At 30.9% G+C, this 24,243-nt stretch overlaps 9 protein-coding genes and 3 pseudogenes across 12 annotated transcripts, besides 9 other annotated features; 2 read left to right on the top strand and 10 right to left on the bottom strand.

Annotated features, from left to right (window-relative positions):
- Positions 1-44: part of a mobile genetic element that runs on past the window's edge.
- Positions 45-1,276: 1,232 nt separating this feature from the next.
- TVAGG3_0487170 (protein of unknown function, DUF4106 family) lies at positions 1,277-2,428 on the bottom strand (the record flags this gene model as incomplete). Its single annotated transcript, XM_051236058.1, has 1 exon — positions 1,277-2,428. A coding segment is annotated over one exon (1,152 nt), but the record flags the coding sequence as incomplete, so codon positions are not given.
- Positions 2,429-2,710: 282 nt separating this feature from the next.
- Positions 2,711-3,136: a mobile genetic element.
- A 42-nt stretch (positions 3,137-3,178) lies between these two features.
- On the bottom strand, positions 3,179-3,703 carry TVAGG3_0487150 (RNA polymerase II transcription regulator recruiting protein; the record flags this gene model as incomplete). The annotated part of the gene is made up of 1 exon (XM_001298374.1): positions 3,179-3,703. One exon carries the CDS (start codon positions 3,701-3,703, stop codon positions 3,179-3,181), a length of 525 nt encoding a protein of 174 aa, XP_001298375.1.
- Positions 3,704-4,733: 1,030 nt separating this feature from the next.
- Positions 4,734-4,816: a mobile genetic element.
- Positions 4,817-4,916: 100 nt separating this feature from the next.
- On the bottom strand, positions 4,917-5,754 carry TVAGG3_0487130 (uncharacterized protein; the record flags this gene model as incomplete). The annotated part of the gene is made up of 1 exon (XM_001298375.1): positions 5,167-5,415. The coding sequence occupies one exon, from the start codon at positions 5,413-5,415 to the stop codon at positions 5,167-5,169; it is 249 nt and encodes an 82-aa protein (XP_001298376.1).
- A 501-nt stretch (positions 5,755-6,255) lies between these two features.
- Positions 6,256-7,766: a mobile genetic element.
- Positions 7,767-10,249: 2,483 nt separating this feature from the next.
- TVAGG3_0487110 (uncharacterized protein) lies at positions 10,250-10,465 on the bottom strand (the record flags this gene model as incomplete). The annotated part of the gene is made up of 1 exon (XM_051236057.1): positions 10,250-10,465. The coding sequence occupies one exon, from the start codon at positions 10,463-10,465 to the stop codon at positions 10,250-10,252; it is 216 nt and encodes a 71-aa protein (XP_051093881.1).
- An 831-nt stretch (positions 10,466-11,296) lies between these two features.
- On the top strand, positions 11,297-12,175 carry TVAGG3_0487100 (uncharacterized protein; the record flags this gene model as incomplete). Its single annotated transcript, XM_051236056.1, has 1 exon — positions 11,297-12,175. The coding sequence occupies one exon, from the start codon at positions 11,297-11,299 to the stop codon at positions 12,173-12,175; it is 879 nt and encodes a 292-aa protein (XP_051093880.1).
- A 150-nt stretch (positions 12,176-12,325) lies between these two features.
- Positions 12,326-12,969: a mobile genetic element.
- Positions 12,970-13,066: 97 nt separating this feature from the next.
- TVAGG3_0487080 (uncharacterized protein) lies at positions 13,067-13,344 on the top strand (the record flags this gene model as incomplete). The annotated part of the gene is made up of 1 exon (XM_051236055.1): positions 13,067-13,344. A coding segment is annotated over one exon (278 nt), but the record flags the coding sequence as incomplete, so codon positions are not given.
- A 269-nt stretch (positions 13,345-13,613) lies between these two features.
- Positions 13,614-14,914: a mobile genetic element.
- On the bottom strand, positions 13,694-14,818 carry TVAGG3_0487060 (annotated as a pseudogene). Its single transcript has one exon. A coding segment is annotated over exon 1 (1,125 nt).
- Positions 14,915-16,213: 1,299 nt separating the features above from the next.
- Positions 16,214-16,794: a mobile genetic element.
- A 467-nt stretch (positions 16,795-17,261) lies between these two features.
- TVAGG3_0487030 lies at positions 17,262-17,655 on the bottom strand (annotated as a pseudogene). The gene has a single exon. A coding segment is annotated over exon 1 (394 nt).
- A 24-nt stretch (positions 17,656-17,679) lies between these two features.
- Positions 17,680-18,138, bottom strand: TVAGG3_0487020 (uncharacterized protein; the record flags this gene model as incomplete). Its single annotated transcript, XM_051236054.1, has 1 exon — positions 17,680-18,138. One exon carries the CDS (start codon positions 18,136-18,138, stop codon positions 17,680-17,682), a length of 459 nt encoding a protein of 152 aa, XP_051093878.1.
- A 55-nt stretch (positions 18,139-18,193) lies between these two features.
- TVAGG3_0487010 (DNA/RNA polymerase superfamily) lies at positions 18,194-18,754 on the bottom strand (the record flags this gene model as incomplete). Its single annotated transcript, XM_051236053.1, has 1 exon — positions 18,194-18,754. One exon carries the CDS (start codon positions 18,752-18,754, stop codon positions 18,194-18,196), a length of 561 nt encoding a protein of 186 aa, XP_051093877.1.
- A 100-nt stretch (positions 18,755-18,854) lies between these two features.
- Positions 18,855-21,659, bottom strand: TVAGG3_0487000 (annotated as a pseudogene). Its single transcript has one exon. A coding segment is annotated over exon 1 (2,805 nt).
- A 506-nt stretch (positions 21,660-22,165) lies between these two features.
- Positions 22,166-23,469: a mobile genetic element.
- On the bottom strand, positions 22,246-23,373 carry TVAGG3_0486990 (Mariner transposase; the record flags this gene model as incomplete). Its single annotated transcript, XM_051236052.1, has 1 exon — positions 22,246-23,373. The coding sequence occupies one exon, from the start codon at positions 23,371-23,373 to the stop codon at positions 22,246-22,248; it is 1,128 nt and encodes a 375-aa protein (XP_051093876.1).
- A 225-nt stretch (positions 23,470-23,694) lies between the features above and the next one.
- Positions 23,695-24,195: a mobile genetic element.
- Between the last annotated feature and the right edge of the window lie 48 nt (positions 24,196-24,243).

Genomic DNA, 24,243 nt, shown 5'->3' with positions numbered 1-24,243 from the left:
GTCTGCAGAAACAAAAGTAGGTTTGTTTCCATATGGTTAGGTTCTGAATGAACTTTAAACAATGTTTCATTTCTATATGTTTTGTTGAAATTTAACCTTTTATTTTCACCGAGTTCAGCCAAAGATTGAACGTTATATGCGTAAGTAAAAAGGGTTATTGTATTCGCGTACATTTTCTTTCAGTACTTCCATTCTATGCTGAATATTTTCATCTGGTGTTGGAGTCTTTTGTATGTCGGCAAACATTTTTCGATATTCTTCTACTCTGTCAGCCGAATTTTTCTTAGACTCTTGGAAAGATTCCATATTCACCTCATACTCTTGTTGAGGTCAAGATTTTTCGGCTGTTCCAAATCTTCATCTAGTTCTGTGAAGTTAGTTTCCAAAGGAGGGACTTGTTCGTTTCCTTCAGGCTCTTCTAGTGTTGTTGCTGAACTATTTCTTCCATGTCTGGTTGTATCTGAACTTCTTCCTGTTGAGTTTCTTGTACCTCATCTGCTGGCATTTCATATATTCCGAGACCGTTTTTAACAAATTCCCTATCTAAGTCATCCGGACTCATAAGCCTTTCTTCTTTCGTTCCGTCTCTATTTTTTACGCGTTTCATGAAGAGAGTTGAATTGTCATTTAGCTCTGACACCAAATATCTCGGAGTAAATTCGTTCATGTCATTTGGACGATATGCTATTAAATCATATCCCTTAGCGAGCTTGTATTTTCCAGGTTTGAGATTATATTCGATTTGGTGCTGAGCCATAAAGCCAAATAGGTTCGGGTCAGTATTTCCTTCCTTGAACTTTCCAATAGCTTCTTTATATCTGTCACTAAAGTCAATAGTAGCTGGGTAACCATATTCTTCCTTTAGCATTTTTAAGAAATCTTGGTTTCCTTGTTCTCTACTTCTTTTATGTCCTTGCTCTGTTTGTGGTTGTTGTTGTGCTGGTTGTGGAGGTGGTTGCTGTGCTGGTTGTGGAGGTGGTTGTTGTGCTGGTTGTTGTTGTTGTGCTGGATTTTGAACTGTTGGTTTTGGTTGTTGTTGTTGTTGTTGTGCTGGATTTTGAACTGTTGGTTGTTGTGTTGGTTTTGGTGCTGGATTTTGAACTGTTGGTTGTTGTGTTGGTTTTGTTGCATGCTTGTGTCTGTGTCCATGTGACGATGTAAATGTTTTAGGTAGTCCTGGTGCAGGTGCTTCTCTTGGAGGGTTTGGTGGTATATAAATTCCAACAGCTGGTATATAAGTTCCACCAGCTGGTATATAAGTTCCACCAGCTGGCACATATGTTCCATCTGCAGCATAATGTCCTACCTGACTTTTCGTTTTTAAGAAAGCATTTACTAGGTCTGTTTTGGTCTGTTGTAACTCTTTTTCTTGACTTTTCACAACAGCTGCTCTAACGGAGTCATAGGCACTTTGAACTGCCTGTCTCGTTGCTGCATCTGTTATTTTCGTCATATTTTGTGCTACTTCTTTTAACTCTTTGTCGAAACCTTCAGACTTCAGTTTCTTTCCAGATGAGAAGTCGTTCACTTGTTTCACCTTACTATGAAGAGCTTCGAAGGCGTTCTTAAAGTCAGCATTTGTTAAAGCTTCATTTGAACTGTCTTCATCCGCTTGTATTTTTGTCCTTATTGACCCTATAAGCTGGGCTGCTTTGGCGTTGGCTTGGGCATCTAACCAGTCATTGTTAGCTTTTATATATTCTGCGCTTTTCATTGCCTTTTGCATGGCTGCGTCGTTATTTTTACTTTCTTGTGCTAAGTTTTCATACTGTACGGTTTGGTTTTGCAACTGTAAAAGTTTTTCTGCCTTTACATTTGCTTCAACTTCTTTTTTATACTCATCGCTATCCATATATGTCTTCAGGGCTTTTTGTTTTATCTCTTCATCTTTCAGTACTTTATATTGAGTAGTATGGTTTTTCAAATTTACAACATCTTGTTCCATTTTGGCTACTTCTGCTGCTTTTTCTGACACTTTTTTCGCATATTCCTCTGTACTTAGTTCTTTCAGTTGTTCTTCTTTCTTCTTTTTCTCTACGTTTAACTCATTGAGTTTCTTTGTGTGTCTGTCATATTCTAGTTTCTTTTCGTTTTCACTTATTTGCTTCTGTATGTCTATGTTTGACTTTTTGACATCTGATATTTGATTTTTGAGTGAACTCAAATTCATTTGACTTTGAGGGTTATAGGCTGTTCCGTCTGCAGCTCCACCATAGCCTGCCATTTTCGCTAAAAGTGCCGCTCTTAAACCTCCACTCTGTGCACCAACAACTCGGTTTAAAAGCATAGGGTTGCTTGACATTTGTTGCAACATAGTGGGGTCATTCAGCATTTGTTGTTGCAACTGTTGTTGTGGTGTCAGTTTTACTATTGGATGTTTCAATGCTCTCTTCCTCTTACGTATATTCTTACGTAGCTTACGTGGCATTTTAAGTGAAGTTAAAAAGCGGTTTTTGACAGATGTTTATATGACACTTTTTGTTCAGCACAAAAAACTACTCGGTCAAAGTGTTGTCAGTTTTGTAAAATAACCGTCCTATCTCATTCTATAAGGGAGAAAAGGCTTCTCAAAGTATACTTCCTTGGAACGCCCGTAACTTTTCCTGTAGCGACGATAGACCCTTGCTTGTCCGGACAAAGTTATACTAAACATCTTCAGGGCTAGAGGGCACGAAGTGCCTGGAGGCCCCACTACCTTTTTTTTTTTTTTAAGCCTATCAATACCCTTTTACGATTATTGCTACTTTTTCGAAATAAAATAAATTTATTATCAAAAACCTTTTTTTTCTTAGTAAAAATAAACGAAATTTTTTACCTTATGAACTTTTGATGGAAATATGCAAATTTAAAATAATAAAGAAAGCCGCGAGCGAAGCGATCGGCTTAGTTCGAAGATTTTGATTCAAATCTTTGCTGATCTGTAATTCGCGGAAGCCGCGAGCGAATCGAGCGGCTTAGGTCTAAGATTTTGATTCAAATCTTTGCTTATATTCCTTAAATTCTTTATGAAACTCGCAACAGTTCCATAAAAAATTTTAAATTCTAAACTGTCGAAATTACCGATCGGTAATCACACCCGTGAAGGGTGTGTCACTTTTTACGGGTGTGTCACTTTTAGCTAAAATTACCCCTACTCAATCAAATAATACATGTTTAGAAAAACAAATTGGTTTTGAATCTAGTTACTATCCGGAGCATCATCGAAAAAGATGCTGTCAAGAGGAATATACATTGATTGCAAAAATTCAGGAATATTGTATGCTTGCTCCTGAGAATTTTCGTTGGTCGAAGCTTTTATCTCCTTTTTCTGCGTTTGAGGATATGAATTGATGTTTAGCTGACTCATACGTTGCTGTTGTCGTACCAATGAATGATAACGGTTTCTAATTGAATTTCCAGTCCTTCCATGAAGTGATTCCGAGATTTTCTTCCATTGATTGCCAAGCTCTGCAAATTGTGATAAAATGATTTCATCTTCCTCTTTTGTGAATTCAGAGTGTTCAATATTCGGATTTAGATAGTTTCGATAACGTTCTCTGCATTGTCGCGGCGATCTTGTCTTCATTGCGGCTGAAATTGATTTCCAATTCGGCCTCCTTCCGCTTTTTTCGACTAATCGCTTGAGTTTCTCATCTTCAGCCTTAGTGAAAATTATTCTCTGTTCTTTGTGTTTTTCATATGGGCTATATTTTTGGGAATACATTCTAAAAATTGTAATATAAAAAATTGAGATAAGATTTAAAAATTTTTAAAATTGAAATTAATTGTTTAATGTATATATATTAAAATAATTAATGAGAAATTGTAAATCTAAATTCAGAAAATATTCTCAAAATCGGAATTTAATTATTCATAATGCATGAGTAAATATAACAATTTTTATACTGTATTAAAAATTTCGGTAAATTTTGAGAGAGTCTCAATAACACCAAATTTCTATTGTTTTTCTAAACAATTAATTGACATAAGAAAAATTGGTAAGTAAGTTATCCATATTAATTCAATATAAATTGTCATATGGGCGTCCTCTTTTGAAAAATTTATATTGTAGGATTCAATTTTGTTTCTCTGTTTTAATTTAATATTTCTAATCTATAATATATCTAATACAAAGTTAATACATTGGAATGGTTTTCGGAGATTTGAATACTAATCAAATCGTTCAATTCAAAATTTGCTTCAGAAAAAAAATCTATTTCAATTTTTAATTGGTTAACCGCTTAACGATTTATTCAAAATTTTAAGAATCGTTAATTCTTTATTCTGCTTACTATCTAAATTCTTATTAATAAAAAATGAACAGACCTAATAAACCTTTCAAAATAAATTAAATCCTCACATCCTTTCCTTGCAAAATTGGGTGTTTTTTCTTCTAATGATCAACTAGCAGGGCCAAGAAATTACTTCTTTTCCCTCCTTTTATAAATGAATCAAGATGTTAAATGTAAACTTCTTAAAATATTACACCAATATAGACGTTAAACTTTTATTACATCCCACTCATATGTTATATGATATGTATTCAAAATTACTGCAAATGATTGAGAACTAATGATGATATTTGTCTTTGATCGAACAATCAAATTTTATTTTGGTTATTCACAAATTTTCCTAATGAAAACGGATAATATAATGAAATATACGCCCACACCTCCTGGATTATTTCAAGAAAATCGAATTTATTATGCCAAATTGAGAATTAAAAATTTTATATGGGATTATTATTCCAATTAAAAGGTACATTCACTAGGCGATAACAGTAAAATGGGATGAAAATAAGATAAATAGCATCCCTATATAGTGCCTAACAATATTTTAGGGATGCGACGGTTTTACGCCATGACCGTTTAAAAATAGAATAATACGCCATTTTTGGGGCCGAATGGCGGGTACTTCGTACCCGCCATTCGGCCGAATAACAAAACAATACAAAATTATCGCCGTCCTTTTTTTTCTTTCTTTCTCTTTTTTTTCTCTCTTTCTCTCTTTCTTTTCTCTTTCCTCTTTTTACTCCTCTTTCTCTTTTCATCATTAAACGTAGAAAGATATATTAATATTATTTTAAAATTAAAAAAAAATAAAGAAAGTATAATAAGTAATTATTTAGTTATCGATATATATATGTAAAGTGATAATCTGAGGATAATCTGAGGAGGAGTCTGAGGATTAGACCGAGGAGTAGTTTGAGGAGTTTGATGATAATCTGAGGAGGAGTCTGAGGATAATCTGAGGAGGAGTCTGAGGATAATCTGAGGAGGAGTTTGAGGATAATCTGAGGAGGAGTCTGAGGATTAGACCGAGGAGTAGTTTGAGGAGGAGTTTGAGGAGTTTGAGGATAATCTGAGGAGGAGTTTGAGGATTAGACTGAGGAGTTTGAGGATAATCTGAGGAGGAGTTTGAGGATAATCTGAGCATAATCTGAGGAGGAGTCTGAGGATTAGACCGAGGAGTAGTTTGAGGATAATCTGAGGAGGAGTCTGAGGATTAGACTGAGGAGTAGTTTGAGGATAATCTGAGGAGTAGTTTCAGGAGTAGTCTGAGGACTAGTCTCAGGACTAGTCTGATGAGGAGGACTCTAAGGAGTAGTCTGAAGAGTAGTCTCAGGAGGAAGATCTGAGGAGGAGTCTTATGAGGAAGATCTGAGGAGTAGTCTGATGAGGAGGGGTCTAAGGAGTAGTCTGAGGATGATGAGTAATCTGATAAGGAGTAGTCTGAGGATGATCTGAGGATAACCTGATGACTAGTCTAGGAGTGGTCGAAGAAAAAATGTAAAATATTTTCAAAGAAAAAATTCTATGAATTTTATATTTTAATTCTTAGCATTATACTGAATAAAATAAACATAAATATCAAAATTTGAAATTGAACACGCCAAAAAATTGATAATCCACATTCAATATTTTGTAAGTGGCGTACTTTTTGAATACTCGCCATACGCCTTGGAGTTCTCAATTTTGAATTCGCCTTTATTTGGGCGACCTCAGAAAAATACGCCATTAAGAAAATATTGTATGAGATTTTAAATTTGAACACGCTCTACCTTAAGGAATTAAATTTATTAAGATATATTTATATATAATAAACGATTACTTAAAAAAAGTATTTCATCGCTTATGTAAGTTTCAAAAAAATCACGAAAATAAAAAAATCAAGATTAAAATTTTATTTTTAATTTTTGAATTTCTCAAATGGCGAAATTTTTGGGCGAACAAAAAAAATGTACGCCTGGTCAAATGGCGTGTTTAACGCATCCCTACAATATTTATACGGGCCAAAAAAATTTGGCTAGAGATTTGGCTAGTTATAAAACTTAGAAAATTGAGAGGGATTTTTATTTTTGAATTTTTTTTGGAAAGTTAAAATTGCGATTAAAAATCGATTTCCAGGAGAACTAAGCATCTCATCATATATTTAAATCGATAAAAATATTATATAATAGTTGAATAGTATAACAACGTGAAATTATGGCTGAATCTACAGAAAAAATGAACATATTTGACATTTTTGAAAATTCATACGTTAGATGGTGACATACTCATAAACTATACTTTAGCTAAGATTGATATATGGTTTCAACAACACATGGTTAAAATCGTAAAAATATTTTAGATTTCAAAAAGATATATATGGTAATATAATGGAACAAAGTCAACAAATAGCATGTTAAATATGTTATAATTAACTTTTTATTAGATCCAATAGTAGATATCGAATGGTTTCCAGCTTTATGGTTAAATATTTTCTTTTCGAGCTTCTCTTTAACTGTTGTATTAAGGTTGTAAATTTTTGATGCTAGAAACTATGGAATCTTCTTTGCTGCTGCATTTTTCTTGAGAGTTCTTGCAATTTCGAATAGATCTGCGCATTGTATGAAATGGAGGCTTTAAAATATCTTGAAAACAGAATAGGACTGCTTTTCCAAAGGAATGCTTACTTGTAAATCAGAGAGTTTCAAAATTGACAGCAAGATTATCATCATAACTTTCGATTTTGCTGCGAAAAAGGAAGACAAGTAATTAACAAATCATTTACTGTTGTTCATCAAAAGAAGAAAACTTTGATAACAACTAATGATGATAAAATCAAGCTATCTTTTAATATTTTAAATTGATAAGACATTCAAAATATTTGAATGGTTTAAAATATTTTCTTTTAATTTCTATAAGATATTATCATGATTATATAATAAAATTTAAATTTTTATTCAAAAAGGCAATATTTCAAACTTTTAATTTCAAAAATCTTAATTCTGCAATAAGTGTATTTAATTGTAGCAAATTTAATGATCCTTCGTCATGCTTAGCAATTTGGAACTCATAAATTAATGATTTCTTCAAGTAAAATTCTGCATTATTTCAAAAGTCAATAATTCTCTAGTAACTTTTCTTCAAACCCTAACCATTATATTATATGTATAATGGAGAATAATTGCAAAGAAAGATAGCCGAATTTACTGGGTAGTTCTTGTGATGCGAAATAATTGCAAATTAACACCTAGTTTTAACAGCATCAATCTCCTTTTGCTCTCATTTAAATGCATTCGCACACTTTAATTTTGAAATATAAGAGTTTTGGAAATTATCAAATTTATCTGCTCAAATACTATAGATCTTCATAAGTGTTAATAGAATCATTAGCCTTACATATAGTGTTTAATATAATGATGCACATTATACTGGGATTCATTCCTTATTCATCTAGTTATTATAAGATTTACAACCCCATGAAAATTTAAAATTTTGTCAAAAATAGTGAATGTACCTTTTCCAATTATAAATATTGACTAAGTTAATAAATTTTTACAATTTCCACACCTTATTAACATTGGCAAACGTCGCCTAAGACAATCGAATTTCTAATTTTCATATTTTCTAATAAAAGATAAAGATATCATTGATCTGAATTCCGCAACCATTGAATACCATTTCAATTGAGGTTTTGTTAGAATCAATTAATCTCCCAATCTTCCCTAATGAATTTGTTGCTTTGTAAATGTTTTTCTTGCATAATAGCTATATGTATTTCAAATTTGCTGTCAAATGTAACTTATGTGAATTTATTCTTGATTGATTAATGATTCATTGAGCCTTCTGGAGCTTTTACTATTAAGTACGGTAATTCTAACGTATAAAAATAAATGATGTTCAGATTTATATGACATTGTACTATTTTTATGTTAGAAGAAATGAAAATACTGAATATAAACTCTAATTTAAAACTTCGTAATGAGACAATATTTTCAGCTATGTAATGTATTAAAAATGTCACATGTTAAAACATTAAAAATAATAATCTGATTAAAGTAGTAGGATATGATGGGTTTTGTGACTTTTTTTTGTAAACGTAAGAATTCATACAATATCGAGCGATTTTGTATCATTTTTTTTAACATATGAAGTAAAAAATGTTTGATTCTTACGGTTTTTATTCTTACGTTTTTGAATAAATCAAGATTTAAAAAATTTTCAAAATTGTAAGACATTTACACTCAGCCCATACATAATGAAATAAAAAATAAATTTTTTTTTAAAAAATAAACCATTAAAAAAATTAAAGTTATTTTTAAAATAATTTATTTTTTTATTCTTACATAAATGACCCAACAAGTAAAACCAGATAAAATAGATTATCGAATTTTAGAGGATGGTGTTCCTGTTTATATTCAAAGATTTAAAGGGAAGCAATATTATAGAATTGTTAATCCTGAATACATAAAACATTTATTTAAAAAGGAAAACTGTGAATTATTAAACGTTAATGAATATGAAACCAATAAATCAAAATTGAAATATAAATATATTGGAAGTGATGAAAGATGCAAAGATAAAGATAAAGTTTATACAGTTTCATATAATGAATGGAAAACCAATAAGATAAGAAAACATTTAGGAGATTATGGGAAATGTTCTGAATTCTTTAAATCTAGTATATACGAGAGAGTAAAAGAAATTAGAAATAATTATTTTCATGAATAAAAAATAAACTTTAAAAATTCATGTCTTACATTTTTGAATAATTTATTTTTTTAATTCGTAAGAAATGAGTGAATCAAAATTCGTGACTGTGAATCAATTAATGAATAAACTTTCACCAATTCTCACCCAGGTTAAACAAGTAGACGTTTATTTTGATGATTGCGTACAAAGTTTATTTTATAAAGGTAAGTTTAATATTAAACCTATTGCTTTTGCATTTGATGGTAAATTAATCGAAAATTCAAAAATTTGGGAATTAATTCCGGATATTGAATTTATAACAAATATTAAGGATAAATGGTTTAAACAACAAAACCACCTCACTAAAGTTCTTTGTAGATTAATGATTAAAACTGAGGAAAAAGAATTTAACGGGTTTAAATATCATCCATGTAAAATTTTAGAACTTGGTAACGAAAAACTTCAGAAAAAATTAAACGAAAGACTATCAAAAGATAAAGTTGAAAGAGTAAATAAACTCGCTAAAGGTAATGGTAATGATGAAGAAGAATTTGATGAGTTCAACATAGAACTTTAAGAAACTAATGATTATTTGAATTTATGAAATCAATTATTTGATTCATTCTTTCTTCAATCTCTTCTATTCTTTTTGTTAAATCATCAATTTTCATTAATGAGGTGATTCTTGATTGAGGAATAGATTTCAAACTAATCACTCCTTTTATTTTTGAAATTTTGAATCCATCAACTTTAAACATTTTATTCAATTTACACGTTGTCAATTCTTCAAATAATTTTTTATTATTAGCATAATAGTCATTAAATTCTTCAACAGATGAAAAAATTTTTATTTCAGTAATTGGTTTAACAACGTTTATTTTTTGTTGAACATTTTCACTTTCATTTATTTCTTCCTCCTCTGTTTCATTTATTTTTAAAATCGGTTTCATTTATCATTAAATAAAAATTAGAATATAAGTGATGAAATATATTTTTTTAATTAATATTAAATCAGAAATGGCGGCAGGATTCTTTAAAAAATTATGGGATGGAATTAAGAAAGCTGCGGGTTGGGTTCATAAAAAGATTATTAAACCCATTGCAAACTTTTTGGCACCAGTAGCGAAAACGGCAGGAACTATCATAGGTGGAGTATTAGGTACTAAAGCGGGTAATCCGGCGATGGGAGCACAAGCAGGTAACGCAATTGGTGGAATAGCTGAAGGAATACTTAATAAAATAGGAGGTAGATAGTGGAAAAATAATATGAGATCCTATGGATCATCTCACGTCTTAGCGGCTTAAAATTATTTTTATCTTAGTATCGGTTGTAGTCTTTGATAAACTTTTTCTCCTTTATTTAAAACTTCTCTTATTGGGGCAGCTTTTGGTGTTATTGATTCAGCAACGTCACTAATTGCTTCTTTATTCTTAAATATCCAATTTACTCCCTTCTTCAATGTTTCCCAAACTTTACTCGCTCCTCTTTTTACTTTATCCCACAGTTTCTTAAATATACCTGCAGCCATAGTTGATTATTTCATTAAAATTAAAAATTCATTTTCATCTTTTAATTTTGATTTTTTATTTATTAATAAATGACGACTAACTATTTGGTGCCAAACACTAAACCGATTAATGGAAATGTGTTTCATTCATTCGAAAAGATAAATGAAATATTCGCAAAGAATGACGGTAGAAGATATTATAGAGAACTTGAAAGTTCATGCTATGACTCTGATGCTCCATATTTTGATGATAAACAAACTCATTTAAGAATTACAAATCCGGCTCATGATGTGAACCAATTAGGTGACACATATATTAAACGCAAAGTTAAAGCAACTCTAGTTTCAAATAAAGCTTTCACATGTGATGCCGCTTTTAAATGCATGCGTTTATTCGTTGGTTACAAATCATCAAATCAAAGCTTTAAACAATTAGAAGTAGAAACCGAAAGAGGTGATGCCGGTTATCTTCAGATGGATTGCGCCCGTGAATCTTTCGCATTTGCAACATATAAACCAAAATCAGAAAGGAAAGTTAAAAAGTTTGTTCATTCGTTATATAATAATGTTCAAAAATATGATAACTCAGTATGTGGTAAATATATTGACCCTTCAGAAGTTTTCAAGAAAGCAAATGAAGAAGTTGATGTCACTTTTGATATGATTATTCCAGTAAATGATTTGTTAGCATTTCAGGCGTTCGATGATTATCCTAAATCATTTGGTGATATCATTCTTAAATATTATATTTTCAGGGATACTTTAGTATTTTGTCAGGTTGACCCGTTAAGAGTTGCTGATTTACAAAATTACGGTTATGAAAAGATAACTGATGAAAATTATGAAAAGATTATGAATCATGTTTATAAATATGATCGCAAATTCCAACAAATCGGACTTCCTGCCAAATTAATTACAAGCTTAGCCGCTACATCTGCTGACGCAACAGTTGATGACGTTATTATTTCATGCACAAAGATGGAAGTTTTAGAGGATAAATGCATTACACCAGGATACGGTTTAATTGAAGAATCAGTTAAAGCAATACCACGTTTATTCAGTAAGGAAGATCCATTCATGATTCCAGCTCAACATATTGACGTTCGTTCACTAAATGGAGGTTGCATCACTCCTGAGGGTATCAGCTCAGATTTCTCATACGCTCTTCATAATGTTACAGATGTTGTGTTAACATTTCCGAAGAATGCAATGCAAAGAACAGTTTTAGAAAATCCAATGCTTCGAGGTCTTCAGGTCACTATAGATTCCAGAAACTTCCCCGATCAAGCGATGACCACAGTGGGTGACATATTCTTTACACGTATGCTTCAAGCTTCTGATTTAGATGGAGTGAATGAATGCACAGAAGAATACGAGGACTCATTAACTAGACCACTGAATGCAGATGATGGCACGCCATTAGCTAGAACATGGAAAGACCAAACTTCATTCTTATGCACTATTCCAGTTCAACGTGATGGAGCGGGTATATTCTTTGATGGATTAGAAACTTTCAACTCACAAGTTACAGTACAAGTGAAAGCTTATCCAATCATTCAGGGTGAAAATGACACTTACTGTTCAAAGGTGACAAATCCTCCTCAGGTTTGGTTTACTAGGACTACATATTGGACATGGACACCGGATGAAGGTTTGAAATATCATCCAACAGGTACACCACCACAGTATAGAAGTTCATATGATGAAATATTGATGAATAGAAATGTTTAAAATTATAAATTTATTTTTGATTAAATGGATTTAAATTCATACACTCCTTATGAAGAATTAGCAGGAGTATATAATACATACATAGATGATATGATTAATGAAGCATTGAGTGATAATAGAAATGCTCTATCTAAGGAAAAATTAATGAAAATTCCATATTCTGAATGTTACTTAAATTCAATCACTGCAGCAATTGGTAAACAGAATAAAGGTAAAACATTAACGATATTAAAACAAATTATCATTATTGCTAACACTTCACCCTATTCACACGTGTTAATTTATATCAACCGTTCAGGTTCACCTTCAGATGATACATTTGAATCTTTAAAGCATTTAATCAAAATTCCAATTATTTATTTATCACAAGAAGAAGCAGAAGATTATTTAAAAAACTTTTTAATGTATAAAGAATTATATAATACAATCAAGAAGCAAGGATTAGAGGATAAAATTATTGATAAACAACGGGATGAATTATTTGAAACACTTTCTATTTCAAATTTTGATAGAGAATTTTTGCATTCACTCATTTTTCTAGATGATGCAGTGAAATCAAAACTAATAACAAATGAGAAATCATATTTTAATCAGTTATTAACTCAATGTCGACACATTCAGTGTTCATTCTTTATGGCTGTTCAATACTTCAAAGCATTAAGCACAAACATTAAATCAAATCTATCAACACTTTTCATTTTCAGTGGTTTAGTCGTCAACAGTTGAACGTTATGCTTTATCAAGTGAATTTACCAATGAGCATTAATGAACTTTACACACAATATCAGCAATTAGGTGAACATGGAAAAATAATAGTTGATTTAAATAAAGGAAGTGTTAAATTTGATTAACTTTTTATAATTAATTTTTATTTTTTATTTATAATTAAACATGACAGAAATAGCAAATCTTCTACAGGTTCCATTAAAACAAGGAACAAACAAAAAGGGTGCATATAATAGAACTATGAAAGTTCCTGATGGAATGAAAGAATTAGTTCATATTGTTGCTGGTCTTCAAAAAGATGTTAAACAAATGAGAAACGTTTTAACATTACCAGAAGCTCAAGCATATGCCAAACGTCAAGGTCCAAATTGGGAAGCACACGAAGCAGACATTACGGGTCCAAATGGAAAACCTGATGGTATAAATGAAGTTTTCGTTACTGATGGTCAAGGTAATATTAAAGTCATAAATGGTTATAAATTAACTATAACTGATTATCCTAAACGTAAAGCATATAATGAACGTTATCCTATGCAATTTGATGAAAATGGAAAAGCTGTTAAACAATACATTGGAGAAGGTGAAAATGGTCCAATTAATTCATACCGTTATAATCCATATTCTTATTTCAATGAAGAATTAAATGCTATTGAAGAGGGACCGGATGGATTACCACAATATTCTAACAAGTTTGATGGTCAATATGCAAATATAGGGTGTCCAAAGGTGTGTTTAGCACAAACCTGAATACTGCAAATAGAAATAAACAAGTTACATATATATAAAGTTTATTTAAATATAATCACCATTGGATTCAATCACGCGTTCGCAGCGATCGATCCAGGCTTCAAAGACACGCTTTAAATCATCATGAGAAAATTGCTCAAATTGCTCTCTTACAAAATTTTCAAGATCATCTGGACTCGCGAATTCGCGTCCTTCAGCTCTCTTTTTTAGCGTGCCGAATAAATAAAAGTCAGAGGGTGCAATATCAGGTGAATAAATTGGGTTTGGAACAACTTTGACATTGTTTTCCACCAAGTAATTCATTACCTTATGACTTTTGTGAACTCTTGAATTATCAAAATGAATTGCAAACTTTTGTTTTTGTTGTTTGGATTTCTCAAACTCATCAGAATTGATAATTTGAGTAAGAACATTGTCAATTAGATACTGAGCATTCATCGTATTAGGTTTTTGAAGAATATCAATTGCGATGATGCCATTCACGCCCCAAAAAACCGACAACATCATCATTGGTGTGTCAATTTTTTTCTTCGGGAATGTTTGCGGATTTTCATCCTTCGGGATCCACATGATTTTGGCTTCTGTTGCATATTGAAACCAAGACTCGTCCCCTGTTACTAAAAAGCGAAACTTCTTGGATTGATACGCACCCAATATAGAGAGGAGCTCTTTCGAAGATTGGACTCTAGATTTTTTTTGAACTGAATTAAGGTTGTGCGGAACCCAACGTGTATACGCTAGTTTGTAGTTCAAATAATTGTGCAGATAATAACTGACTGTTGTACGTGGTATCTTTGTCATCTCCTCTATCCTTCTGAGTGATGCTCTTGGGTCTTCATATAGCGCTTGAAGAATTGCTTTGATTTTTCTTTGATCCGGCGATTTTTTGTCAATTTTTATGATGGGCCTTTTTGTTCATGAAGTGATACATCCTAAATGATACGTTACAGTGGAATAGCTAGGAGCATCCATACCGAAGCATTTTACCAATGTCTCGTAGATTTTTTTACAGTCTTTGCATTTTTTTGCAAGAGCGAGGATGTTTTCTTTATGATTCATTAAAAAAAATGAAAAAAATCCGCCAAAATTTCCCGCGAAACCGCCTCTTGTCTCAAAATTCATTTTATATCCCGGCATGGCGCCAAAATACAACATACTCATCATATACATATATTCATATTTTTTATTATATATTTATAATCAGCATATATCTCCTTTAATAGTCTCATATAGAGCGCTGTGCTAAACGCACCTTTGGACACCCTATATTAGACCTGAAATTTCAGCTAAGAAATTCTTTAAAGTTGCTTTATTCGATCCAGTTTTCGCAAATGTTAAAGATGAACTTAAACAGCAATTCCAACCAATTATAGTAGCAAGAATTGCATCAGGTGCTTTATCTCAAGCATTCAAAGATTTAATTAAGAAACCATTATATCAGCAACGAGGTTTAACTTATGATTTAGTTAAGGAATCAGATAAAAGAAAATTTGAGAAATCAGATGATTATAAGAATGCAATTAATGAATATATTAGGCCTATTAATTACAATGAACCAGCTAAAAATCAACTTCAAGAACAAATACAGGGAATAATAGATTCAAAACTTCCAGCAAAATAAAAGTTTAAATATATTTTTTATTCGATTATAAATGAGAAGACGTTCACTAGTCAAAAGAACACTAACGCAAAAGCAGAGATTACGGTTGGTTTATAACGTAAATGATGATAAATCACGAATTATTCAAAATGTTAAAGTTAATGTTAGCCCTGAATTAACAAGGTCAGCAACTCAACCAAATTTATTAACTCGTGACTTACCGAAAAAGGAGGAGGAGCAAAATAAAGAAGATGGAGACCCAATCATTTTATCTGAACCCGGTAAAGAACCTGTTGAAATTCCCACTTATCCAACATACCCAGCACCACTTGATAACCCATATAAAATAGACATTAATTCTGAATTAATGAAAATTTACCGTGATATAATAACTAATAATTATGATTCAATAATAAATTTAATTGATCAATCCGGTTTAATTATTTTACCTTATGAATCATTAATTCACATTATCGCCATTCTTTGTGATGTTCAAGATTCAGACGTTAAGATTCAATTTTTCATAGATGATGAGGTTTCATGCTGCGGAACAGTTGCAAAAAAAATCCTATAAAGGATATTAGCACAATTAAGATATCAAAGAACGGAACAACAACTGAACTTCATTTAACATATAATGATATTTATAATAAAATAGTTGATGAATATAAAATATCACTTGAAAAATTCTTTGTTAAGGTATTTAATATTCAAGCATTAACATTATCGAATAATAATCCTTTGAATCATAATCAATAATAATTGACCTTTCACCAGTTTCTATCGTTTGTTTTATTTCTTTTTGTTCCCCACTATCTGGATCGGTCATTGTAATTTTTTTTGTTATAGTATCAGCTTTATCTTTAACTTCAATCTTTTTTCCATCGGGATATTTAAACCAAAATTCCAAAAATTCGATATTGTCAATCTGTTCATATTTTAATCTATCAATTACATTTTTAATACCATAATCGAGATGAATCAAAACTTTATCCCCTTGTTTAAAATTCATGAGCCCCGAATTAATTTGTTCACGTTTAACATCATTCAACCTTTCCATTTGTTTTCTAATATATTCCCATTCTTTTGAAATATCATTTTTCATTTCCACTGGTTTCATGTTTATAGTTCTATGCCATGTATTATTGTAATAATATACTAACTGTTGTATGATAGAGTCATGATTTCCATCCCAGTATATCTGACCGTTAACCCCTAACGCATCTCTAAGAGTTCTCATTACTGCATCAACTATTTTATTATGAAACGTATATGGAGAGGATGAAAAGTAAAAATTAATTTGTGGGAAATAATGAATCATAGCTGCCTGAAATCCTTTATCACCATCACCCCTGATATTATCTACTCTTTCATGATCTAGTAAGTATTGTATAGCTCTTCTTGTTTCCTGTTCTGTTTTCCCTTTCACTGGAATGCAATATAAATATCTAGTGTTAATGTTAATGGCAAATAAATAAGTAAGGTTTCCTTTTGAATATTCCAGATGATCGATTTCGTATGAATATGGATATGGTGCAAATGAAGGGCGACTAAATTTTTCCTTTAACGGTTGAATTTTCGGGTCAATTGGTTTATTTAATATCTTGAAATCCTTTTTAAAATCTTTTTGCTTCTTTAATGTTTGAAATGGATATAATAAAGTGAATGATGAAGGATTAACTGAAGGAGGAGGAGGTACTGTCGTTGGAGGTTTTGGTATTGCAAGTGGTTTAATTTTATCTGCTTTGATTTTGGATGATGAAGTTTTAGTTGTTGATTTTCCTTTCATTAATTCTGGATGTATTCTATTCATTTGTTTTAAATATGCTGTATATAAAGGTTTGATATACTTTCCCACTTCGAGTTTATGTTGAAGGATGAATTCCAAAAGTTGATCTTCATTTAAAAGTCGGGCTGAATATGGTTTAACTAATGAATCATAAATTAAAGCTTGTGCATCATTTATGGTCTGAAGGACCTGGGCGTTTTGCGCCTTTAGCTGTTGAACATTTGCTACTTTCTCTTTTGGTGTTGTTTTCGGCTTTTCTTCTTTTGTTTTTGTTCCTTTGGCTTTTGCGGCTCAGGATTATATAATTTATATAATTTATATAATTCATCAATATCTTCTTCTGTTAATACTTTATTTTTGAAATCTTTCAACTGTTTAAGTTGTGATTTAGTTTTTCCCTTTGTATATTTATTATTTTAATTTGTCTTTAATTTCAGAAATTATTTTATCATGATATTTCAAAATTTCATTTTTATAATATGGATAATAATAATACATATCATCACCTGTTATATTTTTATTATGTTTTTGGAGATATGATTTTAATTCATAATAATTAAGAAAATTTTGATTAAGTACTAAATCATCAATTAAATTTTCTAAATCTGCGTTATCCATTTATATAAAAATAAAATAAATGTTTTAAGGGTGCCCACCTCTTTGAATCATAGTATCAAAACCATTATTTACATATTGAATCGCATCATTAACGGTTCCTCCTTCTAAAACGGTATCAAATGGTGGAGTCCAGATTTCCTGATGATGATCATAAAATCCAGCAAAATTAACCGTATTATTAGGTAAAATATGAATCTCAGCGGTATATCTTCTATCTAAATTTGGATGCCTTATATGTATACCATTACTGCCCGGATAAAATCTCAAACCTTGATTTTGTTGACGCATCAAATTATTGAAATTTCTTTCTTCAGGGGTGAATGTTCTTCTCCGTTGACGTTGTGGTGGTGGTGGTGGTCGTTGTTGCGGCTGTTGATGCTGTGGTGGGATTTGAAAAATTCGTTGTGGTTGATTATTTGGAATCTGAAAGTTAAAACCATTTGGTATAAATCTATTCGGTTCCTTTTGTCTCTTCTGTGGCATTTTATTAAAAATAAAATTTTAAATTCATGACTCAACCCTACGTTTTTAAATTGTATTAAATAAATGGCATACAACATCCATTTTCACAACATACAGCCTTAGTGTGTGCTCCTGTTAATGCAGTCTTACCGATTGTTAAGCGAGTCATTGACCCGTTTTTAAGTTGTAAATTAATATTCTGACCATCAAATATCACTTTATCATTTATTATATCCAAATAATTTTTAGGTGTTAATTGTTTATTTTGTCGTAAACTAACACCTTTCATTTTTTGTGCAATCTTTTTAAAATCACTTCCATCAATTGAACCGTTGAATGATGTATAACACTTAGGGCATAAAGCAACCATGTTATCACCTTGTTTCTCAATTGCTAAACCCAATAACTTCTTCTCATGTGCTTTTTCTTCAGCTTTATTCTTTAATTTAGGTTTAAATTTCTCATCAAAACAGAAGAAATCAAATGGTGCGAATTTGAAAATGTTTTTATCATAAAATTGTTTATCGGTAACAATTGCTTGAAATGCTTGAGTGTTAGGAAGACTTGGATCGCCAGCAATAGCCCAATAAGATGAATCAGTATCACCTTCAATGAAATGAAAACGATTAACATCCATGCATTTATACATAAAATCATAAATGAAAACTAAATACCAGTATTTAGCATTATCTAAAGTGAAGAATGCCTCTTGTAAACATGTATCACATCTATAAAATCTATCTTTAAGCATCACTTGATATGTATCCTCACCTATTTCTCTTATGTTTTTAAACTTATTTGACATACATGCAACGCGTGCCTTCTGTGCATTCATTATTTTAGTCTTTGCGTAATTTTGTGTATTCATTGCATCGTAACCATATGATCCATTAAGTGAAATCTTGCAAAATAAACTTTTTCCTTTATTTCCTTCTAATTCAGCCTTTTGTCTTTCGTTCATAAATTCGTTCGCAAATTCATTAAAACAAGTGTTTTTCGTAAATGTTAAAATTGATTGAATATCATCGATGATAAAATGAAATCTGTCTATTAGATACCAAAGATAATAAGAAGAAAATGGTTGATATTGGTTGTGTGTTGATGCTAACTGAGTTAATTTCCTCTGTTTCTGGTCAACTGGTAGATTGTTTGATTTCATGTAATTATACATAAAACTGCCAATTTTTTTTCATCTGTGATAATATCTAAGTTTCTTATTATCGGTAAAAAGTTTATGTAATCATTAATGTATTTTTCATCAATGTGACCCTTTACTTCAGCCACAAATAAAGTATTTTTCTTCTTAATTATTCCCAGTGCTTTTGCTTTCTTTGTTGCTGTATCACAAATGATAACACCATTCAATCTTCCCGGCATATACATTTTATGGTCAGTATATTGAATGAAATCATGAGGATTAGATGAAAATGATGAAGGATATAATGAATTAAAGTCAACACCAACGAAATGAGTCATAATGTTGGTGGTGTCCTCATTTGATACAGTTTTAGTTTCTGGATTATATGAAAGTTTATTAATGTGCGTGATTCCTTTAAGATTTACTCTATGTTGAACATTTGATAAACCACCAGTAATTCCATTACGGAGAATGTGATAAGCTTCAACTGAATCTAAAGTCATTGGTAAATTATTTTTTAATGCATAATTTCTTAAATTGATTCTTAAACGTTGAACATCTTCATCTTTATTTGATTTTACGACATTGCAATAACAACACATTAACTGACAATTTTCTTTGGTATGTGGTTTTTCATTATCGATTCTATTCAATGTTGGTTTATTTGCATATGTAAACGCTTTACCACACATTTTGCATTTAGATGAAAGGATTAAATCGTGATAGTATTGAAAATCATCCATTGAAACATTATTTTTAGTATCTCTTTCTGCTTTTTCATCTTGTTTCTTATATGATTCAATTTTATATTTCCAATACTTTTTCGTTAATTCAAAACTTGATTCTATCTCTTCCTCAGGATATTTTTCATTAGGATTAAAGTCTTTATATGCTAAAGCGTAACGAATCATTGAAGCATTCGATGATAAAGAAAGATTATGAAGCATATCAATTTTATAAGCAAACGTTTCTTCAATAATTTTATCGATCGGGTCAATCATAATTTCAACATCTTTATTGCAATAATGAATAAAATATTCTAATCTATTCTTAAAATTTTTAGCATCATTGAGATATATTTGATAATCACTATCTGATATAGTTTCTTGAGTTAATGCTGAATAAAATGAATCTTGAGTGAATGGTTCCACTTTATATAATTCTTCTTCGTAATTTTCCCACGTGATGAATTGATAAGGGAAAAGGATTTAACACGTGATTTATTGTTTCCGAAATCTTGAGTGAATTGGTCTAATGTCCCACCCGCTATATAATTTCTGATGTCAATAAATCTCAATTCATATGGAACGTTTGTTTTCTTTACAATGATTTGCTTAAATTGTGAAGATGAACCCAGCATTGATTTTATTTTCCATTTTGCGGTGTTTAAATCACGAAGAATTAAATTTAAATCAAACTTTCCCGAATTAAAACCTATGATATTCACTTTATTGAATTCCTCATCTAGAAGTTCTTTAAATGCTTCCTTCTGTTTTTCATTTAATGTATGGGACAAAGTCCCCGCCGTTTGCGGCTTCATTAATTCTTCATATTGTTCAATATTTGATTCAACAACTAATGAACAGGTTGAAAATAAAAACTCAATCCAATCAGAAATAAAAGAATCACTCGAAGTTAAGCAAAAATTCCTCGTATACGTTTTATCATTTAATTTAACCGTTGATGATACCATGAATGGTTTTAAGTAAGCATTCAAAGTTGCACACTCAGAAAGTTGTAATTCTTCTTTAGTCTCTAATGTTTCAAAGTCAAAAGTAATATAATATCTTGTCGGTTTATAATATTTCTGCAAATTGTGAGCTAATAACCACTGATATATCTTCTGTTTCGTAATATGTGGTGCATATGGTTGCTGTGTCTTTTGCAATTGAACGTCTTGAATTAATCTTCCATTATTTTCTTTACATTTCTCACAATGCTTTAAAAATCTTCTTTGGTTTTTCCTTTCTGGATCATCACGGATAGAATAAACTTCTTCTTTACAATATGGACAAACTTTATAGCCGGTGAGTGCTTCAACGTCTGTTATTCTGTCAGCGTGAAGTTTTCCACATGGACTCTGTGTTAATAAAATATTTACTGTTTCAAATTCTGGATCTATCATTATTGATTCCACTAATGGAAAGTCTACCTTATTTATGTCCACGTCTTCTGGTTGAGGATCACAATAATAGAAATCAATATTAACATTTAACATTCTCGCTAATCTCTCACTTTCTGATGAAATGTCAAAACCTTCATATGCATCTATTGCTTCATTTAAATAGCTTCTACGAGTTTTAGGATTAACACCATCAGGAATGTTATAGAAGCGTTTAAATAACCTTCTACCTTCTGCTCTAATTTGATTATCATTCATTTTAGCTGTTCCGTTTTTGTTCATTTATGTAAGAATAAAAAATTAAAAAATAAATAAAAATAAAGTTTATTTTTTAAAGCCCATAAAATGAATTAAGAACACATAAATTTTTATCATCTGCGACGTGACGAATACATTTTAATTTACTCAAGAATGCGTACCCCGATACATTAAATCTAATTCCTGTCTTATTTAATTTCACAACTTTGAAAAGGAATGTATGAATAGCTATAAAATGATGAGAAGATGTTTTATGGGTTGCTTCCATTTTTTCTGAAATAAATGAATAAATATAATGCTTATACATTTTCATATCTTTTATATTCTTAATAACGAATGGTATAGACCTTTCCACTTCATCTTCCTTCGGTGCTGTTCTTTCATATGAAACATTATTAGTATCTTCAACAATGAAACCGCAATCACGTAAAATTTTATATGTTCCAATGGTTTCTTTTGATATTTTATCTAATAAATCAAAAACTTTATCAACACCTGTGCATTTATTTAAATAATAATTTGTGTAAATATAGGGTGTCCAAAGGTGTGTTTAGCACAAACCTGAATACTGCGAATAGAAATAAACAAGTTACATATATATAAAGTTTATTTAAATATAATCACCATTGGATTCAATCACGCGTTCGCAGCGATCGATCCAGGCTTGAAAGACACGCTTTAAATCATCATGAGAAAATTGCTCAAATTGCTCTCTTACAAAATTTTCAAGATCATCTGGACTCGCGAATTCGCGTCCTTCAGCTCTCTTTTTTAGCGTGCCGAATAAATAAAAGTCAGAGGGTGCAATATCAGGTGAATAAATTGGGTTTGGAACAACTTTGACATTGTTTTCCACCAAGTAATTCATTACCTTATGACTTTTGTGAACTCTTGAATTATCAAAATGAATTGCAAACTTTTGTTTTTGTTGTTTGGATTTCTCAAACTCATCAGAATTGATAATTTGAGTAAGAACATTGTCAATTAGATACTGAGCATTCATCGTATTAGGTTTTTGAAGAATATCAATTGCGATGATGCCATTCACGCCCCAAAAAACCGACAACATCATCATTGGTGTGTCAATTTTTTTCTTCGGGAATGTTTGCGGATTTTCATCCTTCGGGATCCACATGATTTTGGCTTCTGTTGCATATTGAAACCAAGACTCGTCCCCTGTTACTAAAAAGCGAAACTTCTTGGATTGATACGCACCCAATATAGAGAGGAGCTCTTTCGAAGATTGGACTCTAGATTTTTTTTGAACTGAATTAAGGTTGTGCGGAACCCAACGTGTATACGCTAGTTTGTAGTTCAAATAATTGTGCAGATAATAACTGACTGTTGTACGTGGTATCTTTGTCATCTCCTCTATCCTTCTGAGTGATGCTCTTGGGTCTTCATATAGCGCTTGAAGAATTGCTTTGATTTTTCTTTGATCCGGCGATTTTTTGTCAATTTTTATGATGGGCGCCTTTTTGTTCATGAAGTGATACATCCTAACATGATACGTTACAGTGGAATAGCTAGGAGCATCCATACCGAAGCATTTTACCAATGTCTCGTAGATTTTTTTACAGTCTTTGCATTTTTTTGCAAGAGCGAGGATGTTTTCTTTATGATTCATTAAAAAAATGAAAAAAATCCCGCCAAAATTTCCCGCGAAACCGCCTCTTGTCTCAAAATTCATTTTATATCCCGGCATGGCGCCAAAATACAACATACTCATCATATACATATATTCATATTTTTTATTATATATTTATAATCAGCATATATCTCCTTTAATAGTCTCATATAGAGCGCTGTGCTAAACGCACCTTTGGACACCCTATATCATGATCTTCTTTCTTAATCGTATTAGTTGCATATGTCACGTTTTTAAGAGCTTTTTTGAATTTCTCAGAATCGAGAGGGGGTGAAAGTAAGATACAAGGGTATTCTTCATTATCAATAAATTGTAACTTATGTTTATGAATAAATTTAGTACCTTCTTCTGAAAGTGTTTCGTCTATTTCACCATCTAATAAATTTTGTGTTGATTCTGAGACATAATTTTTATATCTTTCTTCATGAGATTTCTGTACTTCTGATTCTGAAGCTGGGATATTCATTAAACCCTCTACTTCATTTTCATTATATTTTTCAACTTCTCTTAATTCCTTAATTCTTTCATCTATTTCATCTCTTATTTTTTTCAGTCTTTCAATTTCATTGTATTCATCATCTTTAATCCGTTCTTCATAATATTCAGGGAAAACATCAGGTTCTTTAGGTTTTTCTTCTTCAGATGTAGGATATAAGAAATTTATAACATCATCTTTATTCATTTTTCCATCATAATCTAAATCATTTAATAACTCGGCAAATTTTTGACAATTTCTTAAATAATATTTATTAACTTCATAACCCACCTCCTCTAATATATCCTTTATTTCCTCGTTTGTGAATCCTAATTTTTTAACGTTGTTAGTTTTGACGCTCATTTCATACAAAATAAAAAAATAAAATAATAAACATAACTAAGTTTTAATTTTTCGTAAGAAGTTTATTTTTTATTCATGAAAATAATTATTTCTAATTTCTTTTACTCTCTCGTATATACTAG

Source organism: Trichomonas vaginalis, chromosome II (genome assembly GCF_026262505.1).
Source record: "Trichomonas vaginalis G3 chromosome II, whole genome shotgun sequence".
In the NCBI taxonomy this organism is placed as follows: Eukaryota; Parabasalia; order Trichomonadida; family Trichomonadidae; genus Trichomonas; species Trichomonas vaginalis.
This window is presented reverse-complemented; position numbering and strand designations above follow the sequence as displayed.